The sequence below is a fragment of the Clytia hemisphaerica genome, unplaced genomic scaffold, assembly GCF_902728285.1.
Source record: "Clytia hemisphaerica strain Z4C2 unplaced genomic scaffold, Clytia hemisphaerica genome assembly, whole genome shotgun sequence".
NCBI classification, from domain to species: domain Eukaryota; kingdom Metazoa; phylum Cnidaria; class Hydrozoa; order Leptothecata; family Clytiidae; genus Clytia; species Clytia hemisphaerica.
The window spans coordinates 1,177,044-1,202,357 of NW_027104378.1; the positions used below are offsets into that span (position 1 = coordinate 1,177,044).

At 35.6% G+C, this 25,314-nt stretch overlaps 2 protein-coding genes across 6 annotated transcripts; both read left to right on the forward strand.

Annotated features, from left to right (window-relative positions):
- Positions 1–1,367: 1,367 nt before the first annotated feature.
- On the forward strand, positions 1,368–13,290 carry LOC136819071 (uncharacterized). Of its 5 annotated transcripts, XM_067075237.1 has the most exons (12): positions 1,368–1,457; positions 4,235–4,258; positions 5,293–5,340; positions 5,659–5,715; positions 6,643–6,684; positions 6,994–7,438; positions 9,039–9,143; positions 9,751–9,952; positions 10,437–10,508; positions 10,642–10,713; positions 11,015–11,080; positions 11,487–12,407. In XM_067075237.1, exons 1-7 carry the CDS (start codon positions 1,378–1,380, stop codon positions 9,042–9,044), a joined length of 702 nt encoding a protein of 233 aa, XP_066931338.1. In that variant the 5' UTR covers positions 1,368–1,377; the 3' UTR covers positions 9,045–9,143; positions 9,751–9,952; positions 10,437–10,508; positions 10,642–10,713; positions 11,015–11,080; positions 11,487–12,407. The 5 variants fall into 5 exon arrangements, with proteins under 5 accessions (XP_066931338.1, XP_066931339.1, XP_066931337.1 ...); XM_067075238.1 differs by lacking the exon at positions 11,487–12,407 and having other exon boundaries at positions 11,015–11,081; XM_067075240.1 differs by lacking the exons at positions 1,368–1,457; positions 4,235–4,258; positions 5,293–5,340; ... (1 more) ...; positions 6,643–6,684; positions 6,994–7,438 and adding an exon at positions 12,885–13,290 and having other exon boundaries at positions 9,043–9,143; positions 11,487–12,535.
- A 3,033-nt stretch (positions 13,291–16,323) lies between these two features.
- Positions 16,324–20,760, forward strand: LOC136819098 (uncharacterized). Its single transcript, XM_067075270.1, has 4 exons — positions 16,324–16,438; positions 16,870–17,566; positions 17,805–18,360; positions 19,043–20,760. Exons 2-4 carry the CDS (start codon positions 17,307–17,309, stop codon positions 19,271–19,273), a joined length of 1,047 nt encoding a protein of 348 aa, XP_066931371.1. The 5' UTR covers positions 16,324–16,438; positions 16,870–17,306; the 3' UTR covers positions 19,274–20,760.
- The last annotated feature ends 4,554 nt before the right edge of the window (positions 20,761–25,314 follow it).

The following is a 25,314-nucleotide window of genomic DNA, read 5'->3' on the forward strand; positions in this document are numbered from 1 at the left end:
CAAAATTGGGACTCTGTCAGAACGAAAAATTGAAAATTTTTCCCATTTTCACCCTGAAAAGTGGCAAAAATTAATAAAAGTAGATGAAAAATTAAAAGATTTTCTGATTTCCACCCTGAATATTGTCCAAAATAATCAAAAATCTAAATTTTTGGGAACCTGTCATATACCGTGAGATTGGGCAACTTGCATCCATTGGATGCTAACATGCATAGCTCTCGAATGATTGACCTGGCTGGTTTGGTCATTAAAATACGACATTAAATCAAAACAAAAATGGTAGAGTACTACTACTATCAGAGCTGCGTAGTTCATTTGTTTTGAAATTTTTCTGAGTTAATTGGTCAGCCGTCTGATCAGTGCGTCTCAAACAGCCATATAAACAAAACTCAACATTCTCACAAAAGTTGTCTTTTTGATTTCCCAAACATTCGTCTCAAGCTAGGCTACGTCATATCTCCCTCGCTCCGTGCGTTAAACCTTCGGCTCATAATTCGGTTGAAAACAAGAAGTCGTGGTTAGGGGTGCCGACTCTCGAGAGTCGTCGTGGGTGGGAGCGGCGTCCTTCGAAGGTCGTCGTGGGACAGGTGGTCGTGGCACAGGACGTCCTCGTGGGAGCCTCTCTTTCAATTTTTTCTGGTCTTCTATTTCTCAATATTTTCTAGCTGGTCCTTAAAATATCACTTAATATACCCACGCCGCCCTTCGAGAGCCACCGAACAGTCCAGCGACCTTCGAGAGTCATGGTTGGGGACAGCGAACAGTGTCCGGCGACCTTCGAGAGTCGTGGTTGGGGACGGCGAACAGTCCGGCGACCTTCGAGAGTCGTGGTTGGGGGCGACGAACAGTCCGGCGACCTTCGAGAGTCGTGGTTGTGGGCACAGATATCTGTAAAGCCCGAAGGGCTAGATTTGCGGCTTTTATCAAAAAGTGAAGCTCATCTTTGGAAGGATTTCCTACCAGAGTCATGTGACTAAAATATGCAATTTCACCGGTTTGAGAGATGTGAAATAGCGTTTGTCGCCTACGTTTTTTGATCTCGCGCTCCGAAAACAATTAAAATGCTAGATCCTATCCATCGGCACGAAATTTAAAAAGTCAAATTTTTGCTTCACTTTTTTTTGCTGGAGAAAGCTTAAAGTTGCAAATCTAGCCCTTCGGGCTTAGATATCTGTGGTTGTGGGCGGCGAACAGTGCGGCAACCTTCGAGAGTCGTGGTTGGGGACGGCGAACAGTCCGTTACTGGGTTGGAGGCTAAAGTCTAAATCTTTAGAGGCTAACTAAAAAATGGCCTGTAAAAAAACAACATGAAATCAACAGTAAAACTTATATGCTTGTTTTTTTTCTTTCTTTTTTTGCATAGACAGATACATAAAAATGAACCTTGACAAAGAAAGCATCCTGGCCAATCTGGCTAATATTGAAAATCAAATTGGGCAGGTCAAGCAGCAACTTGGGTAAATTTTTAATTAAACTTCAAAATTTATTTTTTACAAACGACAACAGTCATCTACAGCTTGCAGGGTATTGCAGAAATTGTTGAGATCTCAGGGGCAAATTTTTGCTTCCATTGTTAGACCCTTTCCACAAAGTTTACTGTTATATTAACAACACTCAGTTGTTCAACATCGATAGTAGCTACATTTTTGAGTTTTTTCTCTAGCCTCTGGGAAATATATCCAGGCGTAGTCAATCGACGACGTCGATTATCGATGTACTCAGTAATAATCGATTTTCATCAACGGTAATCAGTATATAATCAATGTGTAATCGTCCTTTTATCATCGATTAGTTTTATCGATTACCGTCGATTATCATCGATTATTACCGATTACCATCGATTGACCATCGATTGATCAATCCATACTAACCGATGATAATCAATGGAACGTAACTTTTCGCGTCGATTAATCGTCGATTAACTATCGATTACGTATCAATTATTATCGATTATCATCGATTACCATCGAAATACTATCGATTATTTTTCCGCATCGATTTCATCGATTGACTACGCCTGGAAATATATCCAGACGGTGTCAATCGAACGACTTCGAACAAAAATCGCAATCGAACCAATCGAACGTAATCGAACGCGATCGAATAATTGCGATTCGATTGTCGAACGTAATCGAATCTCAATCGAACGGCCAATTCCTGGGTAATATTCGAGTGTGTTCGATTGCGTTCGAGTAAGGTTAGATTGGTTCGATTAATAGTTGACTATGTTTCATTGGTTCGATTGATTTTCAATTACACTCGATTAATATTCGATTTCGTTCGATTACAATAACGTTCGATGAGTTTAATTGCGATTAAAAATTAAATTGGATCACTCCGTTAGAGCTTTTTAGTGTGGGCGGCCGAGCGCTTAAGTATCGTACGAAAGCAAATAAAATATAAATCAATCGAGCGTAATCAAACATAATCGAATACAATCGAATGTAATCGAAGCAATCGAACAGCAAATCCTAGGTAATATTTGATTACGATTCGATTGCGTTCGACAATCGAATTGCAATTATTCGATTGTGTTTGATTGCGTTCAATTGATTCGGCGTTCGATTCGTTCGATTGACACCGTCTGGATATATATTGCAAATTCTGAAATCTTGTGTTGCTACCAAAAGAGGTATACAAAGATTAGGAAAAAGCATGAATTTGAAATGGGAGAATCTTCGATCGAAACAATTGTTAAAGATAAATTTTATTTAATAACAAATAAAATAGGCCAGGGGATGTCAATCAACCGTTCTATCGCCAATCTAACCAATCAAATAATTAATCGAACCCAATCGATTGATTGCTTTTCGATTAATAAAATTGATCAAACACTAATCGAATTCTAGTTGAATCCAAAAAACATGTGAAATTCGATTGGTTTGGATTGGCTTTGACCAGTTTGATTAACGTTCAATCAGTTTCGATTAACGTTCAATCAGCTTCGGTTAACGTTCAATCAACTTCGATTAGCTTGCGATCAGCTTCAATTAACATTCATCAGCTTTGATTTTTTAATGTTCGATCAAATTCGATTTTTTGATCAACTTTGATTTATCTTCGATTAACTGTGGATTAACGCACGTACGATCAACTTCGATTACATAAAAAAAGTTTAAATTTTTGTTGGGGCTAAATTTGGAAGATTTTTTGTAACATCACCCATCACCACAAAATTCCCTTCCTCCAAAAATAGTTCCACGAAGAATGTTTACTTTATCATTCAATAGAATACTATATTCCTCATCAGTTGATTGGTGGCTTGACTTTTTAGCCATCGATTTTGAGCAGATCCATATACGGGATGATATACAGTCAATCACAAGAGGACCTAAAGTTAAAATCTTTTAAAAAAATGACAAATCCTTGAGGAGATATAACCCTTAAAGTTGACCATATTTTTTCACTTATTTTGGATTATAAGCCTTGTTGAAAACTTGTATTAAAGGGATTCCTGCATAAAAAATGAAAGTTAATCCATGTAGAGCTATCATGAAAAGCATTTGGAAAATTCAAGTCAATGTTGTCAACAGTGATCCTATCCTTAGATATTGGCATCCAAAGTTCCAAATTCAAGACATCTGTCCTCTGTGGAAGCCATATTGAATTGAAAATTTCAAAGTTTGATTTCAAGCTCTTTGGCATTCTTAATCCTTATTAGGTTAGGATTGAGGACTGGTTTGCTTTGACAAAGTCTTATTTTTTATGCTGGAATCCCTATAATGTCAATTGATTTAAGTTCTTAAACTGTTGCACAATCTAATCAAGATGACGTCACAATTTGCAGATTCTCTGCGTGAGTTACTTTATGAACAATGAACTTGGGCTGGGTGCATCCCCAGAATTTTTTTTATCGGCTATATCAAATCATATCAGAGGGGATGCGGGCAGAAGTTCATTGTCCAAGCATGCAGCAGAATAGGCCTTTTAAAACGCAACTGGTCGAAAAGATTTGACGTGGCCTGTGATTATCAATTGACGAGTCCAGGTTGAAAGCCAAATTATACCTTTGTACCTCTTTGTATGCGTAAGAAAAAACCACAAATGATTAATACATCCAAGTAATATGGTTAAATCTCTCCTTTTTAAGTGTAAGAGATACTTTTCTCAAAAGAATTATGAAAGGACCTACTGGAATTAACAAACCATACATACCCCTTATCCTAATTTGCCTAAGTGCTCCCCAGAATACCAAATACAAGATAATCACATATTCTTCTTTTTCTCACCTCAGTACACCTTCAACTACCCTAACAACGTGAGCTGATTTTATACACAGTCATGTGATATGTTTAGGAATTTTTAAACTTGATTTTGTTTCTCTTGGATCAGAAAATTAGACAATTTCATCTATTTTTACTGCTACCTTAGGAAATAAATCGACCCTTATTTAATTCAGCATTTCCTAAAATTGTTTCATATGCATTAATAAATTCTGCATTATTTTGCTATCATTTTGTATGAAAGAAATGTTTCATTTTCACTAATTTATTCCACAAAACATAAATTTATCCGGCCTTATTTGCATTAATGAATTCTGCATTTTAATTTATTCCTGCATTAATCTATTCCCTTTATGCACTTTGATCGTATTTTTAAAGAGTATCCATTACAGGGGGGGGGGTCAGTACTAAAATGTAAGACATACATGAGTACTAAAAGGATTTTCGCTAATTTTTGACATACCCCCACCTATTTTTCGAAAATGTTATTTTAGCACACATGTACTAAAATTATTTTGAGCAATTTAACATAGATACCACCCATTTTTTGCCCTTTTACGGGTTTAAATTTACCAAAATGGGGTCATTGTTGCAAACCTAGTCGAATTTAGCGCATCAATCTGCAAAATAATATGATTTTATTACTAAACTGTGCTAAACTGTACATAAAAATACTTTTAAAAAATATTTAAAAAATTGGAAAAATTCTGAAAGATTTCTGAAGATTTTTTCGAAAATTCCTGAGAAAAAAAAATCAAATTTTTTCCAAAATTGTTAAAAAAATGCTCCATTTTGGCTGATTTTAGAACAAAATACTAAGATTTTTCAAAAATTTCTTTAAGGGACCACCCTTTTTGGTATTTTAGTGCACATGGTACTAAAATCATTTTTGAGCTTTTTTGCATACCACCACGTCACTAAATGTCATGATGTCTGAGATTTTAGTACCGACCCCCCCCCTGTCCATTATCTGGGTGAAATTTCTCTGATCAAAAACAAGTAAATTAATAGCACTTTGTTTGTATCAATTGTAATTTAATTATCCACTAAATGGAATTTTTCATTTTAGGTCGTCTGGAACATGTTCAATGTTGAACAACACTGCTTCTTTTACACAGTGAGTCTAGAATGAAGAGCTTTTGTCAATGGTGCTTTCCTCAGACTCAATTATTTCAAATTTCAAAAAAAGTCCTGGAACCCCTAAGAAAAAGTATGGCCTGTGTGGAAACTCAAAATTTGCAAAACAACCCAATCTGATAGTGATTCTAATAATGCCTGCTTAGGTTTAATTAAAGCTTCAGCAAGTGGAACCATCAAAAAGATAACTATTAGAGTAAATAGCTGTCTTAGTATCTTAAACTAGATTTGAATAAAATTCTTTAAGAATCACAGGTCATTTTTGATAATTATACATGTATAAATTATCCTCTTCTAGAGTATCAAATGTAACAATTCCCGAACGTTCCTCCAACACTATGTCTCCTATTCCATTGTAAGTGTTATTATCTCATCTCCATTCCTCTATCGATGTATCTTGAGAAAACACGTCTCACTCTATTAGCGAATGCCATCTAATTTAATTTATCCTCATATCTTTCTTTAGCATTTCAGGCTGACCTTCCAGCGCAGCTGGTTTATTCAACCAATGAAATAAATAGAGTCACAGAGTGCTAAAAAACGTTTGAGCAAGATAGTGAGATGGCAAAAACACCGTAAATTAGGCACACAAAACTGGGAGCCCTTGGCATGTTGATTTAGACCTCTAAATAAGCTAATTTAAATGAATATTCAGAAATCACTATTAAATTGATGTAAACCAGGCTGTAAATCCACTAAATCCACCTAAAATCAATTTTTCAGTTGCCATAGAAATTTTATATTCTAAAATGATAAAAGATGTTGTAATTTCCTATTGAAAAATGGAAAGTTCAAAATTCAAACAGTTATTATATATTCGATTTTGTTTTATTAGATTTTATGAAAAAAGTCATTTCAAAGGTGGTGTACGTAAATTTGACCCAAAATTCAGTTAGAACTAACTTTATTAAGTGTACAAAGCGTCCCTCACATGACTAAAGGTTCAATCTCAAAATAAGTGTCTTGGACAATTGGAAATCTTACAATCCTGTTCTGCCTTTGAGATTGGCCTTTTTGTCATATGAAAACATCGACTATTCCTCTACATGAAAAAAGGGCAATCTCAATCTCAAAGATGACCACCACAGTAAAACTCTAAATTTCATAAGGTATTAATTTTGAGATTAAACCTTAAGTCGTGTGAGGGACGAAAGGGTGGTGGTGTTACTAACTTCTTGCGGAAAAGCAGTTAGTAGGCTGGCACCACCCAAAAACAGCAGTTACTACACTGTGTAGTAGCTGTTTTTAAAGCTTTTTTGTAATTTCCTTACTGTTTATTTAGGTATGATCAGAGTCAAAGGGACAAGGTGCAAGAGCAAATGAAGTAAGCCCTGATACTTTGGGGATATTCAAAAACTATGTTTGCCAATAGCTGAACCCTTTTGGCCAGTTTGGCAACAAACATACTTTTTGAATAACCTAACAATGTTTTATGTGTTTTATAAGCACATGATCATTTTCCCCCTTGCTCTTACTCAGACACACTCTGACTTACTTTGATCTTTGAGAAAGAAATTTTTTAGGAAAAGAATTCTTTTTTCTTCAGAATCTTTTGTTCCATGTTCTTATGATAGCCAGGTAGGTCCATAAAAGATTGCTTGTTAAAAGGTAAATAATTTGATTCTAATTCTAGGCACCTATTTCCACAAATATCCAATGATCGTAAAAGGAAAAGAAACAACTTAGCTGATGGTCTGAATTCAAATCCATTCGTTAAGGACAGCTTCACCAGGGAGTACACATGCCTCCCACTAGTCACTAGTGTCACAACTCCCTCAAGCCAAATGGCAATGACACTAGAGTACGCAGGTTTAGGAAAGAAGAAGATCACATTGCCAAGCAACGCTAATCATGCTGAAGTGGTAGCAAACATCCATTCAGCATACCCAAGATTAAAAGAATGTGGTTTTTTCACTATGCACAAAGCCAAGAGAGGAGGAAATTGTCAACCCCTGCAAGACATGAATTTGGACTCGTATGACGTGAACTCGTTACGTAAAAAGTTTAAATCTAAATCGTTGATTTATTTACGTCCATTACAGAAAAATCTAGATTTGTCATTGGTTACAAAAGAAGAGGTTTGTATCTAAATGTAATTGGTTAGCTTTAAAATAATCTGTACATTATTATATGTTATGTGTCATTATGTGTACATTATTTACTCACTTGTAAAAATCCTATTTTTTTCGATTCTCCTCTCTTTTTTATCCCCCACCATATTTAAAAAATTTCGATTCCCACCTCTTTTTTGCTTTCCCCTAATTATTTGACGATATTGCAGTTCCCCATATGGTTACATAAAAATGCCTCAGTTAAAGTTTCTAAAAGTTTGGGAAAGCTTAGAAAAATATTCTTGAAACTGCTTGAAAATGGAGTTTTATTGATTTAGTTCTAGTATAGTTTGCTGATTTTATTGTTTAAACAAGTCTTCTGCGAGACTACATTGAAAACAAAGTTCTAAATTTTAATGTCCCCTCTTTATTTTCTTCCATCAAATTTCAAATTTTTCGATAAGCAAACTTTTTTTGTTATCAAAAGTAATAAGAAAGGAGGGTTACTACAAGACAGATTCAGTTACTACTATCTGTAGTAACTGCTTTTCAGTAAAAAAATTGCACATACCACCCTCTGAGACTGTTTTACCAAAAATTGGTTCAACTTACTATGTTTCATTGAATCTTGTTAAAAAATACAGATTGATTGAGTGGACAAAGGGTATAAAATGATATTTTAAAACTTTGCCTGAAAGTTGAAGAAGTTCCAAAAATATTTCAATAATTATTAAAAATAAATAAATTTTTACAGGTTTCCCCCTAATTAGCATATTTTTAGCATTTAATACACTATATTTGGAGCTACTACACAAAATTTATCGGACATCACCCTTGTTTGCATTCATAACAAATCTGTAGGTAACTGCTTTAGCTACTTCTAGTATCTAGTAGCTACTTTTCATAAAATGGAAAACTAAACCACCACTGTGTAGTGTGTTCGTGTCACCCAGTGAGCATGACCACCCCCTGAGGAAGAGTCAAACACCATCTCATGCTTTAAATGTAACAAGCTGATCCCCTTAAGACGATTCCTTGAGCATCAAAAGTCCTGCAAGTAAGAAAGTCATTGAATCTATTAGAATACAGATCATCCTTAAACGATGTGCTCACTAAAGACTGGTGCATAAAATTTCGATAAAGTTTTTGTTTTTAGCCTGTTTTGGCTAGCCAGAGTGTCAGGCGCAATAACTTCCGTTCAACGAGTTTCTCTACTCTTATCTAAACGCCTGATTTCAAACAACTCTCGTTGCGACTCGTTTGATCGCATCCAATCAGATTTCAGTATTTTTTCTCGCAATCAAAACGACAACAGAAAAAGTTTGTCATTTTTAATTGCTTATGGGAATAACGTAGATTTATCATTTTTGCCTTTGATAACATTTTTTTTTTCTATTGCCTTGGGAATACGAAAAGTCTTCGGCAAAAGCAATCATAATTTTACCGAGTCTGTTTGCAACTAAGCTAATAGAAGACATCATATTTTCTACCATTAGCTTAGAACCTTGGCTATGGTTTGGCAGGTATGATCAAGATACTACAATTTTTGGAACAACTTCTTTCATAAAAAGAGGCCTTTCTTTGGCAAATTTTGTGACTGAAGAAAAATTACTTCCTTCTTTTTTAGATCTGAAAGTTCTTGCACTTTATCAAGACCACCAGCTGATTTATCGTCTGGCGTATGGTTAACTACATCATCAACTTCAAGCGTCGGATCTGAATCTTATAGTCAGTAAGTCAATTTATCATCTGTTATCTATCTGTCTGTTACCAGTAGTTTTTCTTGGTTATGATAATTAGTTTTTAGACCCACTAGTTTGTTGTTTTCTCTTTGAGCAAAGATGCAAAATTGTTTTTGACAGAATATAGCCTGTTAGAAGACAAGACACATTTATGAGCTAGAAGTAATCATATTTCTCGAAATTTTGAGATGAATGTGTGTTGATCATTTTATTGCTTTTCTATAATCAAGCTGATCATTGCGTAATAATATGAAAGGGTCCATCTTTCCTAGATTGTGACTTTATAGGCGAAGTTGAAGTTTTTCCAATTAAAAATCATCGCTCAAAACAGTGTGGGTTTCAAAGATTCTTTAAAAAGAGGGATATATAAAATAACGATTTTACCATAAATGACAGGCTTAGACCTGGCTGCATTTTTTGCAATATAATGTACTGGTACTGTTAGTTTTACTATATACTATATTTTCAAGCGTATTGAACACTGTATCTACCAATACTGGAACTTCATTAATTTCAACCAGTGGATCTGTATCTTATAGTCAGTAAGTTGTTTTATTATCCATCGTGATATTTGTCTCACTGAACATTGCGCTCTAGCCCGTAGAGACTCTTGGATACAGTGAAATAAATGGAGTCACAAAGTGCTCAAGAAAATTCAAGAAAATTCGAAAAAATTCGTGTGAATTATGAAGAAATAAAGATCTAACTTACGATTGCTATGTGGTGTTTCAATATTCATGGTATTGGGTACAAGTGGAGTAAAGAGAACATCAACATTCTGACTGGTGACACTGTGGAGGTACGTTCTTTCTGGATGCTGTCTGATGCTAATGTAACTCCCAAATTATTGAGAAATAAAAGGGCCCTAGAATACTGTATGGTGTTTCATGCTGGCGCAATATTCAGGCAATGCAGTGTATTGTAGATTTTATTTCAATCTCTTGAATAGAAAATGAAACCAACTATTTCCCATCCAAAACGCCCGCGCGTAGTTTTTATACAAACAGTGGATTGAAACCAAAATATATCGCTATATTTCAAAAAGCGTAGTCCTCTAAAACAAAGGAACCACTAGATATAATCCGTCGCCATGTTCAATTTCTCTTGCCTGAGATATGTTAAAGATTCTCCTCTAGCCTTTCGGGCTTGAAACTCAATGTCACTGAATCTAAGCCCTGGCCCAGGGGAGGGACATGAAACAATCATAAATGGCAGGTTTAGACCCGGCTTCTTACTATGTTTTATATGTACTGGTAAGACTGAGAGTTTTTTATATTTTCCAGCACATCGAACACTGGATCTCCCACTACTGGAACTTCATTAATTTCAACCATTGGATCTGAATTTGATAGCCAGTAAGTTAATTTTTATCATCCATCGTGATATTTGTCTCACTGAATCTGAAACAGTTGTAATGGCAAGTTTAGACCTGGCTTCACTCTATGTTATATTATGTACTGGTACTGAGAGTTTTACTATATTTTCCAGCGCATCGAACACTGGATCTCCCACTACTGGAACTTCATTAATTTCAACCATTGGATCTGAATTTGATAGCCAGTAAGTTAATTTTTTACAATCCCATGTTTTATCATCCATTATGATATCTGACTGACTCAATTTAAAGCGGGACTCGGGTGGGATATTTTTTCTACCCCCTAGCCTAAGGGTTTTGTAAGGAGAATCTTTTTACTTAAGGGGGGTCTCGACCTCCATAAAACTTTTGGGATATGAAACAATCATAAATGACAGGTTTAGACCACACTTCACTTGTGCTTTATTACGTTACTGGTACTGACCTGGCTTCACTCTATGTTATATTATGTACTGGTAAGACTGAGAGTTTTACTATATTTTCCAGCGCATCGAACACTGTATATACTGGAACTTCATTTACTTCAACCATTGGATCTGAATTTGATAGCCAGTAAGTTAATTTTTATGGTTTGTTTCACTGGGAAAGACCTACTCTGTACTTTGTACCAAAGCCTGACGGAACAAGGGGTCATGTCAGGATACCAATTCAGGGCCCCAAAACATGACTTCGAGATTTGAAAGTAGTAGACACCACCCCCTTAATTTTGTATCGATACCAACTTGAAAATATAAATTTTCTAAAAAAAGTTACTAACACCCCTGTTGTGCACACTTTTGTAATTGCGCAGGCACTTAATTACAAAACTGCGCAGCTCAAAAACAACAAAAGTGCGCAAAAATTACAAATCTGCGCAAAAAAATTACAAAAGTGCGCAGAAATTACAAAAGTGCACACAACACCCCTAAATTAGTATCAGTTTAAATAGGGAAAACCGTTTACTTTGATTATCTTGCAGGACAAAAGACACGCTTGATGGGGATTTGATTTGTCCAATTTGTCGGAAAGGAATATACATACCAGTAACGAAAGTGACAAATTGTGAATGTAAATACCATTACAGCTGTGTCGAGGGGGAATTGATGTTTGTAAACAATTTTCTGTGCCCAGGCTGTAATAAAAAAGTCTTTAGAATAGGAGAAGAAGATATGTCTGAAAAATTTGTCAACGAGTTGTTGAATGAGCTGTGCGATTTGAATTGTCATGATCCAGTTGAAATGCTAAGGTTTTTACAATCCAAATTAGTTAAAGGTCGTCAATTGTTCATCCCAGACATCACACAGTACGAACCCAAAGGGGACGATTCGGTGAATTACATTGCTGTTGACAGGCAATCAATCATTAATTCCACTTTTGTGGAGTTTGAGGAGATTGATGATTTCAAACTCACATTCGAGGTTGATTTCATAGGAGAAACCGCTAAAGACAACGGTGGGGTCCGCATGGAATGGACAGGTTTAATCAACAGAGCAATCTTTGAAAAGTACTTCGAAAATGGTCTAAAGGCGCATCTTAGCAAGGACTATTTTTTGGTTGGTGTATTGGTTGGAATATTGCTCATTCAGGGTGGCATTTCACATTCCTCTGATTTCACCAAAGTTCTTTAAGGAAGAACAGCTGGAAGTGATATTTCATCATTCTGAGAAGGCTACGGAACCAATGAAACAACTGATCAGAGGTCTGGAGGTGTTCCACCTCCATACCGTCTTTCAAAAATTTCCCATGTTGGCCCACCTTTTCAGGAAGTCTGACTTCCAACTGAGCCCAAGATATTTGATGAATCTCATCCAAACGGACTTTAAACCTAATGGATCACCCAGGGAAAAGAACATATACTCGTACTTCGTCAAATATTTGAGAGAAGTTGCCGCAAAGCGAAGAGGCGAAATAACCCTTGGACATGTACTGCGTTTTATAACCGGTTGCAGTGAAGTGCCAGAGTTGGGCTTTGCTGTGCCACTGAAAATGATATTTGTTGACTCTACAGTTACATATAAAATTATCAAGGTAAATTATTATATTGCTCAAAGAGATACTGGAGGTCAAAATGCAGAATGCAAACCTTCTATAGTCTGGCGGTGGTGTATTTTTTTTTCTCAATTTCTCAATTTGTAAAAATTAGTTAGGGATTGACCATCGTTCCCTGAATGAGAAAGATCAAAATTTAAAAGGTTTGAACCATGGAATTAATGTCTCATTGGCTACCAATATAAGAAAAGTCGTCATAATTGAAAATTTTTTACCATTCGAAAAATCATGAAATAGTGATTAATGAAAGGCTATATAATCTCGGGTATCTAATTGATGTATATCGTACATAGGTGTGTACATCAAATTAAATATGTTTGATTTTTAGAAAAAGTCTGTTCGTGAAGTTGAAAGTGGAACAAAATTAGACGAACAAGGAGAAAAAGAAGTTAACGAGCAGACACGCGAGACACCACTAGAAAAGACGAAGGATGAAGACAAAGAGGAAAATGTTGAGGAGAAGACTGATGAATCGACGCCAGAAGACGAGAATGGTGAAGAGATAAAGGTGAAGGTCATCGATTACACGCCTAAAGCGCACATTTGCGCCAACCAGATAGAAATGCCGCGTGGCTCATTGGATGAAGAACTACCACCCTTGGAAAATTTTTTAAAGATTTACGACTACGCATTTGCCAATGCATTTTTTGGAAATTATTAGAACAGTCGCGAAACTTTATAACAACATTTTTTTGGAAATTATTAGAATAGACGCGAGACTTAATATATTTTTAGCGTATCTTTAGTACATTATTTAATTGACATTTGTTGTGTGGATATATTTAGCGTGTCTTTCGTTCATTACAGTATAACGTTGATATTTCCGTAAAGTTAAAACATACATTACTCCTAAGTAATAGGAGATGAAGTGTTTTATTGATATATTTGGTTTATCTTTCGTTCATTATTCTTGGTTCATTTTTTAAGTTAACATTTTTTCACCTAAGTAAAAGTGATAGGAATTATGATCTTTTCATTTCACGATTCTTTAAAAGGTTTAGATTTTTAATTTAGATGACAGCGTTCTTTTTTGTTCATTTGACTTCAAAAAACCGCCTGGTATTCCTTTCTGCGTCCATCTAAAAACCAAGAGGATACTTGGGCAAGAATGAGTGATGGGTATGTGCGGGCGATAAAGGGTCCGTTACAAAAATCATACACTATCAAAGTACAGGGTGTGAATTTTTCTTTTGTTTTATGTATATTTTTTGCAAACATTTTCATCAAAAGGTATTACTGATGGTTTATTGTAGAAAATATAGATTTGGCGAAAATAAAAAAAATGTAGAGTTTCCGGAATCCGGCCGGTTGAAAAAAAGATTATTCTGAGCTGGCCGCAGACTTTCGTTAGTACAATCCTGGACAAAACTAGTTGTCCACCCCTTCCCCCAATATCAGTGTTGATGAGGAAGTTGTTGGGACTGGGCTAATAATCTTGAAAACAACATTGAACTTGGGGGAGGGGGTTTAAAGGTCGAAAAGGTGTATGGACAGGGATTTTGGCCACGATTGTAGTTGATACATTTCAGGGCTCACTGCATACTGTTTTTACAAAAAGTTATCTTTGTTAAAGTTCTGTTTCAGTGATGTTAAGTTACCAAAAATAGCAAAAAAAATATTTTCCAGCCGGCCGCATGAGAGCTTTTTTCGTTCGGAAACACTTTTTTATTTTCGCCTTAGTTTACTTTTTTCAGCTATTCTCAACTTCAGTTGAGCTATTCTCAACTTCAGTTGAGCTATAATCTGAGAATGTCTGTATGTCTGTCTGTATGTATGTATGTCCGTCCGAAAACTTTAGGGCAGGCTGGACACTTCAAAAAAGGTCGGATTTGGCTGAAATTTGGCACACTTGTTCCTTGGGTGAACATCTGGGGGCTTTTTTTTCATTTTTTGAAAATTTTGATTTTTGGGGCCTGGGGACGAGTTTTTCGCCAAACGAGGCCAAAACTTTGGGGCAGCCTGGACACTTCAAAAAAGGTCGGATTTGACTGAAATTTGGCACACTTGTTCCTTGGGTGAATATCTGGGGGTGTTTTTTTCATTTTTCAAAAATTTAGATTTTTGGGGCCTGGGGACGAGTTTTTTTGCCAAAACGAGGCTAAAGCTTTGAAGCAGCCTACAGGCCTCTAAAATGGTCGGATTTGGTTGAAATTTGGCACACTTGTTCATTGGGTAAATATCTGGGGGTCTACAATTAGGCCTATGAATAATTTGAAGCCACTGAAGTTGAGCCCAGTGCGTTGCGCACGTTCGACTATAATCTGAGAATGTCTGTATGTATGTCTGTATGTATGTATGTATGTATGTATGTATGTCCGTCCGAAAACTTTAGGGCAGGCTGGACACTTCAAAAAAGGTCGGATTTGGCTGAAATTTGGCACACTTGTTCCTTGGGTGAATATCTGGGGGTGTTTTTTTCATTTTTCAAAATTTTTGATTTTTGGGGCCTGGGGACGAGTTTTCGCCAAAACGAAGCTAAAACTTTGGGGCAGCCTGGAGACTTCAAAAATTATTCGATCTGGCTGAAATTTTGCACACTTGTTCCTTGGGTGAATATCTGGGGGTGTTTTTTTCATTTTTCAAAATTTTTGATTTTTGGGGCCTGGGGACGAGTTTTTCGCCAAAACGAGGCTAAAATCTTGGGGCAGTCTGGAGACTTCAAAAATTGTTCGATCTGGCTGAAATTTTGCACACTTGTTCCTTGGGTGAATATCTGGGGGTGCTTTTTTCATTTTTCAAAAATTTTGATTTTTGGGGCCTGGGGACGAGTTTTTCGCCAAAACGAGGCTAAAATTTTTGGGCAGCCTGGAGACTTCAAAAATTGTTCGATCTGGCTGAAATTTTGCACACTTGTTCCTTGGGTGAATATCTGGGGGTGCTTTTTGCATTTTTCAAAAATTTAGATTTTTGGGGCCTGGGGACGAGTTTTTTTGCCAAAACGAGGCTAAAGCTTTGAAGCAGCCTACAGCCCTCCAAAATGGTCGGATTTGGTTGAAATTTGGCACACTTGTTCATTGGGTAAATATCTGGGGGTCTACAATTGGGCCTATGAATAATTTGAAGCCACTGAAGTTGAGCCCAGTGCGTTGCGCACGTTCGACAATACATTATGTACATTTTTTGTTTTTAAAGTTCTTTAAAGCTGGTCTTTAGTTTTTAGCTTTTTTCATTTAGACTAAATAAATGATGACTTTTATTCCTGCTAGTTCAAAGTACAGGGTGTCAATCTTTCTTTATTTATGTGTACTTTTTTGCGAAGATTATCATCAAAAGTATTACTTAAGGAAAACCTGGAAAAGCCAGGAAGTATTTATGAAATATCTTTAAAAAGTCAGGAAATTGTTTTCCAGAGTGCCTTGAATTTAATGTTTTTTAGCTAATCTAGAAATCTCCTTCATTCAAAATCTTTCTACTCGAACCCAACCATGATGGGTCGTCTAAATAACCATTATGACCACAAATGTCAGTTCACTAATGTAAAAATGACAGGGTTGTTTGTGAATAGTGCAATTTTTCTTCAGCCACAACATAAAAGATTTGTCGTTTTTGGTCAGGGAGAAAAGAAGGTGAACTTTTAACTAAATCTATTCTGTGGAGCTTCTGAGAACGCTCCGTGAATGCGTGCGTTAGTATTTTAGTCCTTTGGGGTGAGAGGGGTTCGATTATGTTTGGAAATTAGCGTCGCTTTTAAAACAGAAGACTGTTTCATAATGCTTGGACTTTATAGTAATAACATTATATTTCCTTGCTTTTTCCCTTTCAGTAAAAAAATCAACTAATAAAATAAAAATGAAATAAAATAAGAGCTAGAAACTTGAAGAAAAAGTTTATGGTCATCAATATACCAATACATTTGACATGCCAGGACGTCACAGATACTATGTAATTATTCAACTTTTTTTCGGTAGCGTGTCTTAATCATATGTGACTGGAATTTATGATTACATTGTCTTTTTCACCAGTCTCCTAAAATATCTTCAAATATTAGGTCAATGATAGTCCTGGGATCAAGGTTGGTATAAACTTGATATCAACCAATGAGAAGCCTGAACTGGTTAACTCATTAAGTGTCAATGGCATGGCTTCATATGATATCGGCCGATTCCTAAACATAATGTCGTCCTGTTTCTAAACCCGAAAAAAAAACATATCGAGAAGCGACAAATTTTTCTTACTTGGGGCGTGATCGCGCATTTGAAGAAATCAAAAAATAAAATTTGAAATTACGGATTGATGGCATTTAATGGATTAACCAAAATCAATTAACAATAAATCAGTGTATTCGTCTATCATCTTATTATCTTCAATTTTAGTTACAACCGAGCGGACTGAACGTTATCATTGAACACATTGAGAAGATTTTCCATCAAATAAAGTCAATAATTAAAATGCCCGACGCAAGTATGGATGACTTAGAGGGTGTGTTTAGCACTTTATGCAGAACGGAAAGAATTTTGACTGACTTGGAAACTCTATATAATGTGCGGGAGTTTTCTATAATCAATCGATGTATTTATAAGCTAAAGGATGAGCTTAAAATAGAAAAAATGGTAATTCAACCCGTGAAAGTTGTTCAAAAAGTACCACAAGAAATCGGACCTCCAAAATACTTTATCCCTGTTGAAGTGCTTGAATATTATGTTGAAAACGGATTTAAAAATGTTGATATTGCGAAGATAAGGTAAGCCTCAGTACTATTTAAAGACGGCTTAGTGAAAACACTCTAAACAAAAAAGATAAGTTCAGCAAGATGACAGACGATGAACTTGATGCAGTGGTAAATGAAATTCTTGTGGATCATCCTAATACTGGTTACAAGAAGATGAGGGGTTTTCTGTTGGCACGAGGATTGATTCTCCAAGAACGTAGGGTACGAGAAGCAATGAGGAGAGTGGATCCTGAGGGAGTAATAGTTCGGTCATTACAGTCAAGAGTAGTTTTAAGAAGAAAATATCGCGTCGCTGGTCCTCTGTCATTGTGGCACATGGATGGAAATCATAAACTAATTAGGTAAGAATATCCAATATACTGTAATATAAAGTATTTGCTGAAAGTGCACTCCTTGATTTAAATTTTCTGGACGTTTTTCTTTATTTTCATAAATTTGATTTTTAGTGTCTAGGGACACTTTTCAACCTTGGTACAATAAGGCTTCGAAATAATATGGAAAAGAGCATCACTGTGGTACACACGTTAGGGAATGTTTTACCGATAATGAATTGATACTGATATCATGTATTGTTTTTAGTTACAGGATGGTTATACACGGGTGTATTGATGGCTACTCTAGGCGTATTATTTACCTATCATGTGCTAACAATAATCAAGCTGCTACTGTATTGGAATTTTTCAAAAAAGCTATCTGTATACACGGTCTTCCTTCAAGAGTTCGAGGTGATCACGGTGGTGAAAACGTTGACGTTCCTCGTTTTATGTTAATGCATCCTTTACGTGGCCTTGGGAGAGGCAGCTTTATTGCTTCCAAGAGTGTGCATAATCAGCGCATTGAACGCTTGTGGGTTGACGTTTATCACGGAGCTACTAAATTATTTCAGACAATTTTTCTCAGTTTAGAGAATACTGGAAATTTGAACTTGTCGTCTGAAATAGATTTGTTTGCATTGCATTTTGTCTACATTACAAAAATCAATAAATCTTTAAAAGCATTTGTCAATGGTTGGAACCACCACCCACTAAGTACGGAAAACAACAAAACACCCAATCAACTGTGGATTTCTGGACTGCATAAAATCGCTGGTACAGGCTCAAAGATAGATGAAGAAATATGGGAACCAAAAACTGACGTAGGTCTAAATTTGATATCAAAATCATAGTATACCTTTTCAATCTTAAAATTTTAAGATGCTCCCCCTTTTACGAATCTAGAAAGATGCACGATAACTTTTAACTCTGTTTAACTAACAATATGTAAGGACCTACTCTTTCAAAAACTTATATACTTTGGATTCATCAATTTTAAGAATTGTCTGTATAGATAGATCGTCATACTGGGCCAAGGAACCCCAATTAAAACTTTTCCTGGTACTTCAAGTAGTAAATTAATGAAATCTGGTAGAATTGGTTCATAAATGGCCCTTACGTAGAATTTTCTCCTTTTTTAACTGGACAGGTTTTGGGTAGGGTTTGTCGGATGTCGGCATGCTGATCTTAGTTCGGCGAAAAAAACACCATTAAACGCAAAAATTTTTGAAATGCTGCAAATAGTTGCAATAACAGATTCCTGAGCTATTTCATATGGCCTGTTAACTCCTTCAATACAGTGGGAAACCTAAATTTTTTTTATTTTTTTTCTAATAATGATGATGTTTCAAAAGCAAAAGCAAAACATGTCATATTTGAGTTTGTTAGTTCTTTTCAAGAGCTATCTTTTTAGTGAGCCAATTTTAAAGTTTTAAGGACCTAACAAAATTACCAGCTCGGAATAAGATTAATACATTTTTTTTTTGTTTTCGATAAAAACTTCAGGAAGAAGCAATGTATTATGGGATTGATCGATCATCAAATGTTGATAATACTCGGCAAGAAGATGAATATAAGCATGTTTTTGTTCCATCAATTGAACCGAATGTTCCAGAGGACCTGATGATTGTAATCAATAACAGTTTTGGCCCTTTAGTTGACAGCGATGCAGACGAAGATCATGGCGTATCAACGTATCTTCGGTTGCGTAATTTCTTGTATTCCAATCTGCGCTAAATTTAAGTAGGGTCTTTGTAAATTTATGTAGAAATAAAGCTAACGATAAGAAATTACTTTAGGCGTATATATTTTCACGAACAGAAGCTTTTTTGAGCAGGTCCAAAAATCGCAAAATCTATTACGTCATTTAGTTTTCAAGTTCCAGAAACAATGTTTTTCTCGCAAATTAATCCAGTCAACATTTGTGTGCCAAATTCGAGTTTGAGAAAGCCGATTTTCGCAATTTTGACCTTTTACTGCCAGGTAAGAAATTAATCCTGAAATTATTTTTTTCAGTTGTTAAATTTTTACGTATTACGTAAAGAGGGATTCGTGAAAGTTTTATGTCTGAAATTCCTAGTAATTTCACAATTTACGAAACTTAAGCTCACCTTTTTGACTTCGCAAAAAAGTTTCTGTAGACAATTTTAATAAAAAGTGATTTCACCATACTTTACCTGGTCACTCCTAAACCTGCCTTTCATGGATTTATCATAGACACTGGAATACCTTAAGGGAACTTTTTTTGGTGAGTACTAATTTTGGCGAACGGTCGATGCAAAAAAATGTTTTATTTTGGCGAGAACTAATTTTGGCGAATCGACGATTTTTTTAATTTTGGTGAGAACTTATTTTGGCGAATGGTGAATTTCTTTAATTTTGGTGGGAACTTATTTTGGCGAATGTCTGCGTAAATATGTTCTATTTTGCCTCATTTTGAGCAATTTTGTTGAATTCTAAGCAAAACAGTAAAAGAATTAATTTTGGCGAGAACTAATTTTGGCGGACCAGGATTTTTTTTAATTTTTGCAAGAACTTAATTTGGCGAATGATCTAAAAAAAATAATTTTGGTAGGAACTAAATTTGGCGAATTTCAATTTTGCTCGCCAATTTCGCCAAAATTAGTTCCCACCAAAAAAAGTTCCCTTAAGGTAACATCAAACTGATTTTTGCCACTTTTTCATGTACTTACAAGCCTTGTCCGCAGTAATGACATTATTGTTCACTCTCCTTCAATCATAAAATGATTTTTTCGTAGCATTGCATTTCTCATCAAAACACACTTATCTAATTCCCAAATGAGACTTTTAGTATTCCTCCGAGGGGGAATTGATTTTACTTACTTGATGCGTGAATCTCTAGCATTTCTTTTCAAAATTTTGGCCAGCAAAAGTACAAATAGAAAAAGTTAGAAAACTTTTTAGAAATAAGAGTATTAGTCATTTTTAAAAATCAGAGTCCTTCGAGCCGCCATGACAGTTGTCCTTTGCGGACAAAGCTTGTAGATTGATTGTTTTCTGAAACAATAGAAAGACAATACTTAGCTCTCCACCATTTCATTCGGTGTTTATCCAGAGTCTCTATAATAAATCCATGACTCATTGAAAAAAAGTTGCAGAAATTTCATTATTAATAGTTGTTTTATATTATATTAATGATTAAAGAGTTTTGAAAGTGAAGAAACATTGAAAATATAAATGATTATGTCAAAAAATAAAAAAATAGTCACCCTTTATCCATATTCTCTCTTGCTTATCACCAGGGATATGTTATAGCGGAGCTGGATGAAGGACGAGAATTCCTTAGCGGATTGCTCCTTTGTCTTTTCTATTGTAAACTGTTCATAATAGAAATCCATCTCTGTCCCCTTGAGTGTTCTGTTTTTATAAGAAAAATGAAGCAGACAAAGTATTCATGCAGTACGTTTGCATATATTTTGCTATGATATTCCCGCTTTTCATCAAAATAATATTTGCAAAAGATACCCCAAAAGCTTCTTTGTAAATGAAATCTAATTTTATCAGCGTGTGTTATGAATTTGAGAAGCTTTCATGATTTCTCTTTAAAAATTTCGGATGTAAATATTTTGACAAATATTGTTTCAATTGACTTGAAATTTTTTCCATAATCAGACATACCGACTTGCTATCTGAAAATATCAGTTAGAAAGTGAGGCACCCCGCGGTGTAGCGCGGTATTTCAAATGAAAAAGAGCTATTTATAATCTTACAGAAGAAATTTCTTATAACTTTACTAATGAAAACAATGTTTTTCATTTTTTTAAATTGTTATTCACCAATGTTTTACAGACCCTCTTGATAATTAAAAGTTTTTAATCGTGAACAATAAATGCAGCAGCAGAATCATTGGCTAAAAAGAAATCCGAATTTCACGAATTTGTAATTAAAAATATTTAATTTCATATCAAATTTTAATGTCAGGGACAGAGATAGAACAAGGCTTTTTCAAATGTGCGTTATCCAGCTCCGCTATAACATATCCCTGTTATCACTCATCGCAAAGCGATTGAAGGATACTAATCAACATTTCAAAAGTATATCGTAACAAATTCCAAAGAAATGGCTCTTAAATCTTAATTACAGATCTGAATCAACCAATGTTCAAGCCTCCATCAATCTGATGCAAATATTTATAGTTTAATCAGAAGTTTGAGGTTACTAAGTATTTCCAAATTAAATTGGCTAATTTTTCCTAAAACCTTGTGCCATTTTCTCGTGTTTGATAAAGAATTAGGAAAACCTGAAAAAAACCTACAGCTTCCTATAGTGTATACTACGATGAGTCAGTTCAATCACTGCAAAATAAGTTTACAAATATTGGACAAAAAAATTTCTTCCTGTAAGGTATGTTTAACCAATTGAGGTATAAGCCCGAAGGCTAGAATTTCAATCTCTTCACAATTTGGATGGGTGGGTGGTCCATCAACTCTAATGACGTGTGATTCACTGATCGCCTTAGTGATAATAAACACCGCGTAAATTATAAGGCTTGTTTCACTTTTCTTGCCTGAGAAAGGCTAAAAATTCAATTCTAGCTTATACTTAATTGGTTTTAAAAACAACTCTCGAAGGTCACCCGACTGTTCGCCGCTCCTAACAACGACTCTCGAAGGTCGCCGCACTGTTCGCCGTCCCCAACCACGACTCTCGAAGGTCGCCGCACTGTTCGCCGTCCCCAACCACGACTCTCGAAGGTCGCCACACTGTTCGCCGCCCACAACCACGACTCTCGAAGGTCTTCGCACTGTTCGCCGCCCCCAACCACGACTCTCGAAGGTCGCTGCACTGTTCGCCGTTCCCAACCACGACTCTCGAAGTTCGCCGCCCCCAACCACGACTCTCGAAGGTCGCCGGACTGTTCGGTGGCTCTCGAAGGGCGGCGTGGGCACAGATATCTAAGCCCGAAGGGCTAGATTTGCAACTTTAAGCTTTCTCCAGCAAAAAAAAGTGAAGCAAAAATTTGACTTTTTAAATTTCGTGCCGATGGATAGGATCTAGCATTTTAATTGTTTTCGGAGCGCGAGATCAAAAAACGTAGGCGGCAAACGCTATTTCACATCTCTCAAACCGGTGAAATTGCATATTTTAGTCACGTGACTCTGGTAGGAAATCCTTCCAAAGATGAGCTTCACTTTTTGAACAAAGCTGCAAATCTAGCCCTTCGGGCTTTACAGATATCTGTGGGTGTGGGTATATTAAGTGATATTTTAAGGACCAGCTAGAAAATATTGAGAAATAGAAGACCAGAAAAAATTGAAAGAGAGGCTCCCACGACGTCCTGTAACACGACCACCTGTCCCACGACGACCTTCGAAGGACGCCGCTCCCACCCACGACGACTCTCGAGAGTCGGCGCCCCCAACCACGACTTCTTGTTTTCAACCGAATTATGAGCCGAAACCCCCCTCATAATTCCATGTCGTCCATTGGGAGGTAACGGATAAAAACTGGAATGGCCCAATCTGTGTTTGGCTGGACGCACCAGTCTTTATGATTAACTTTATAAAGATACAGCCTGTATTGCAATCATTCTTTGATAAAAGCATAACAAGTGTGTGCATTTTGAAAAAATCCGCTCGCAAATATTATTTTTTAAAGTCAGCTTATTTTAAAGCGTTGCATGAAAATTGAAACCAGCAATAGCTCTTTGTCAGAAAAAATAACTATGCAGACAAAATTTTAGCCTATTTGGAAGAGACATTTCCATAATAAGTGTACTACTAAAGGGATAATCAGATGGTTTGTAATATTCTGCATGTGGGATCCTTCTATTGTTCTGTAATAACCCATTTTAAAAAATTCCAAATTTTGATACCTCAATTTCGGCAAATTGTTACACAAAAACACTTTGAGGTTTTACTTGGGACATTTTGCGGAAATGATTTTCACGGTTGCCACCCACTTTTTGCTCAAACTCTTTCATATTCCTAGAGGCTTTGGAGGATTTTTAGTATAAAGATTGCATTCCGTGGAACTAATTTTCGCAGTACTCTTTAGTGCTTAATTGTAAAGGGGGTCACTTTGCAATTTTTCGGGAAAAAATTCCCCAAAAATCATTTTATAATGACCCTCCAATTTTATGAAATTTTCCTGAAAAAGTCCCAAACCAAAACCTTTATTCTCCTAGGGGTTTTGGGGAAAATCACCCCAAAATCGGGTTGGTGTAATTTAAGATGCACGATCTAACGATTTACGATGCACGATTCGCGATCCGTGCATAAAATATGTTAATTCATGCGTAATTATGCAAATTATGATTAAATATTTAGGCAATTTACAAACTTTCATTCGCTGAAACTCAATTATTTTTGAAAACATCATTTATGTAAAATTATACAAATTATATTTAAATCAGTCATAGATTAAAATAAAGTGAAAACCACGTGCATTCACCTTCTGTACTCTCTCTCTTTTTCATAACTTGAATCAATAGGGGAATTGTTTACCGAAAGAAAATTCTTTTTCATAATAGAGCACCAGTTTTTTGCTTCGTACATTACGGTCCGCAAAACATATTGTTTGCCAATATATTCTTTTATTTGCTTTAAGAAAGAAATTCCTATAATCGATTATGAGAGAGCAAAAATATTTCTTGTGCATTGATTACTTACACTATATGTCTATTGTAAGATTATGTTAACAAGGTAAGTTAGTTTTTTTCATGATTTTATGGTCGTAATTATTCGTATCTCCATTACTTACTCATTTCTTTTTTGTTGCATAAATTTACCGTGGTAAACAAAAGCGAGAAAAGATTATGCCATTGTTTTAGAATTATGTTATATAATTTAAGTTTTATGATAATTATTAGGAATAATCAGCATACTTTATGCATGGATCACGCATCGTGAATCGTAAATCGTTAGATCGTGCATCTTAAATTACACCAACCCCCCAAAATCACTTAATATTGACCTTCCCCATTTTATGGATTTTCTCCCAAAGTACCAACTCCCCTAGTCCAGGAGCTGGAGCTCAACTACTTTTTGCCTTTACTAATTCTGATGGGGGGAAAAGTCCCCTGCTTATTCCACCCACCCCTACAATTGAACACAACAGTAGACACCCAAAAACGCAAAAATTAGTTCCGCAAAAATTAGTTCCTGCGAAAAATATTCCTATTAAACTTGTTCTTGATCAGAGTGATTTATTCATCCATACTTTATGGGCTCTTTTAGTTTAAAGTGTATTATAATTTCCTGGAATTCTGAGAATTGGAGAAGTAGAGAGATTATTCTGAATGAAAACAGTGAAAAATCCTTAGATATTTCAAAGATCAGAAAAGAGCTTGTTGACATATACATGTGCTTGATTTGCTAAGTTCTCTCCTACTGTAGAAATAATTTGACTCAAAAATATTCCAAAATAACCTGCCTGATTTTTTTCTCCAAAAGGCTGTTTATAAATAAAATATAGGATGAAAAGTGAAAAAAGATTAAACCTCGTATCAAGAATATTTTGAAAATTATTTCTTTCTGTCACTAGAATTATTTTAACAACACAATTAAGTGTCAAGACACAAAATTTGAAAGCATCTTTGTAAAATACACTTACATGTTGATGCGTCTTTTGGATCAAAATAGATCTTCAATAAACAGACTGTACCCTTATGATAGACCTTTAGGCTAACGCTATGTTCTATTGAATAAGGGAAATTACTTCAGCATATATACACAAGTTGTCCTCAGTCAAAACAGGATAAATTATTTCATCTTAAGGCAACAGCTGTAATTTATGCTGTAGTGATTAGTTATTCA

Bases quoted from the DNA above. Each gene is read 5' to 3' on its own strand.
- LOC136819071 (XM_067075236.1), top strand. From the start codon at position 1,378: ATGAACCTTGACAAAGAAAGCATCCTGGCCAATCTGGCTAATATTGAA. The intron at 1,458-4,234 runs GTAAATTTTTAA...TTCTCACCTCAG, and splicing joins CAGGTCAAGCAGCAACTTGG to TACACCTTCAACTACCCTAA. The intron at 5,341-5,658 runs GTGAGTCTAGAA...ATCCTCTTCTAG, and splicing joins AACACTGCTTCTTTTACACA to AGTATCAAATGTAACAATTC.
- LOC136819098 (XM_067075270.1), top strand. From the start codon at position 17,307: ATGACAGACGATGAACTTGATGCAGTGGTAAATGAAATTCTTGTGGAT. The intron at 17,567-17,804 runs GTAAGAATATCC...TATTGTTTTTAG, and splicing joins GGAAATCATAAACTAATTAG to TTACAGGATGGTTATACACG. The intron at 18,361-19,042 runs GTAGGTCTAAAT...TAAAAACTTCAG, and splicing joins TATGGGAACCAAAAACTGAC to GAAGAAGCAATGTATTATGG.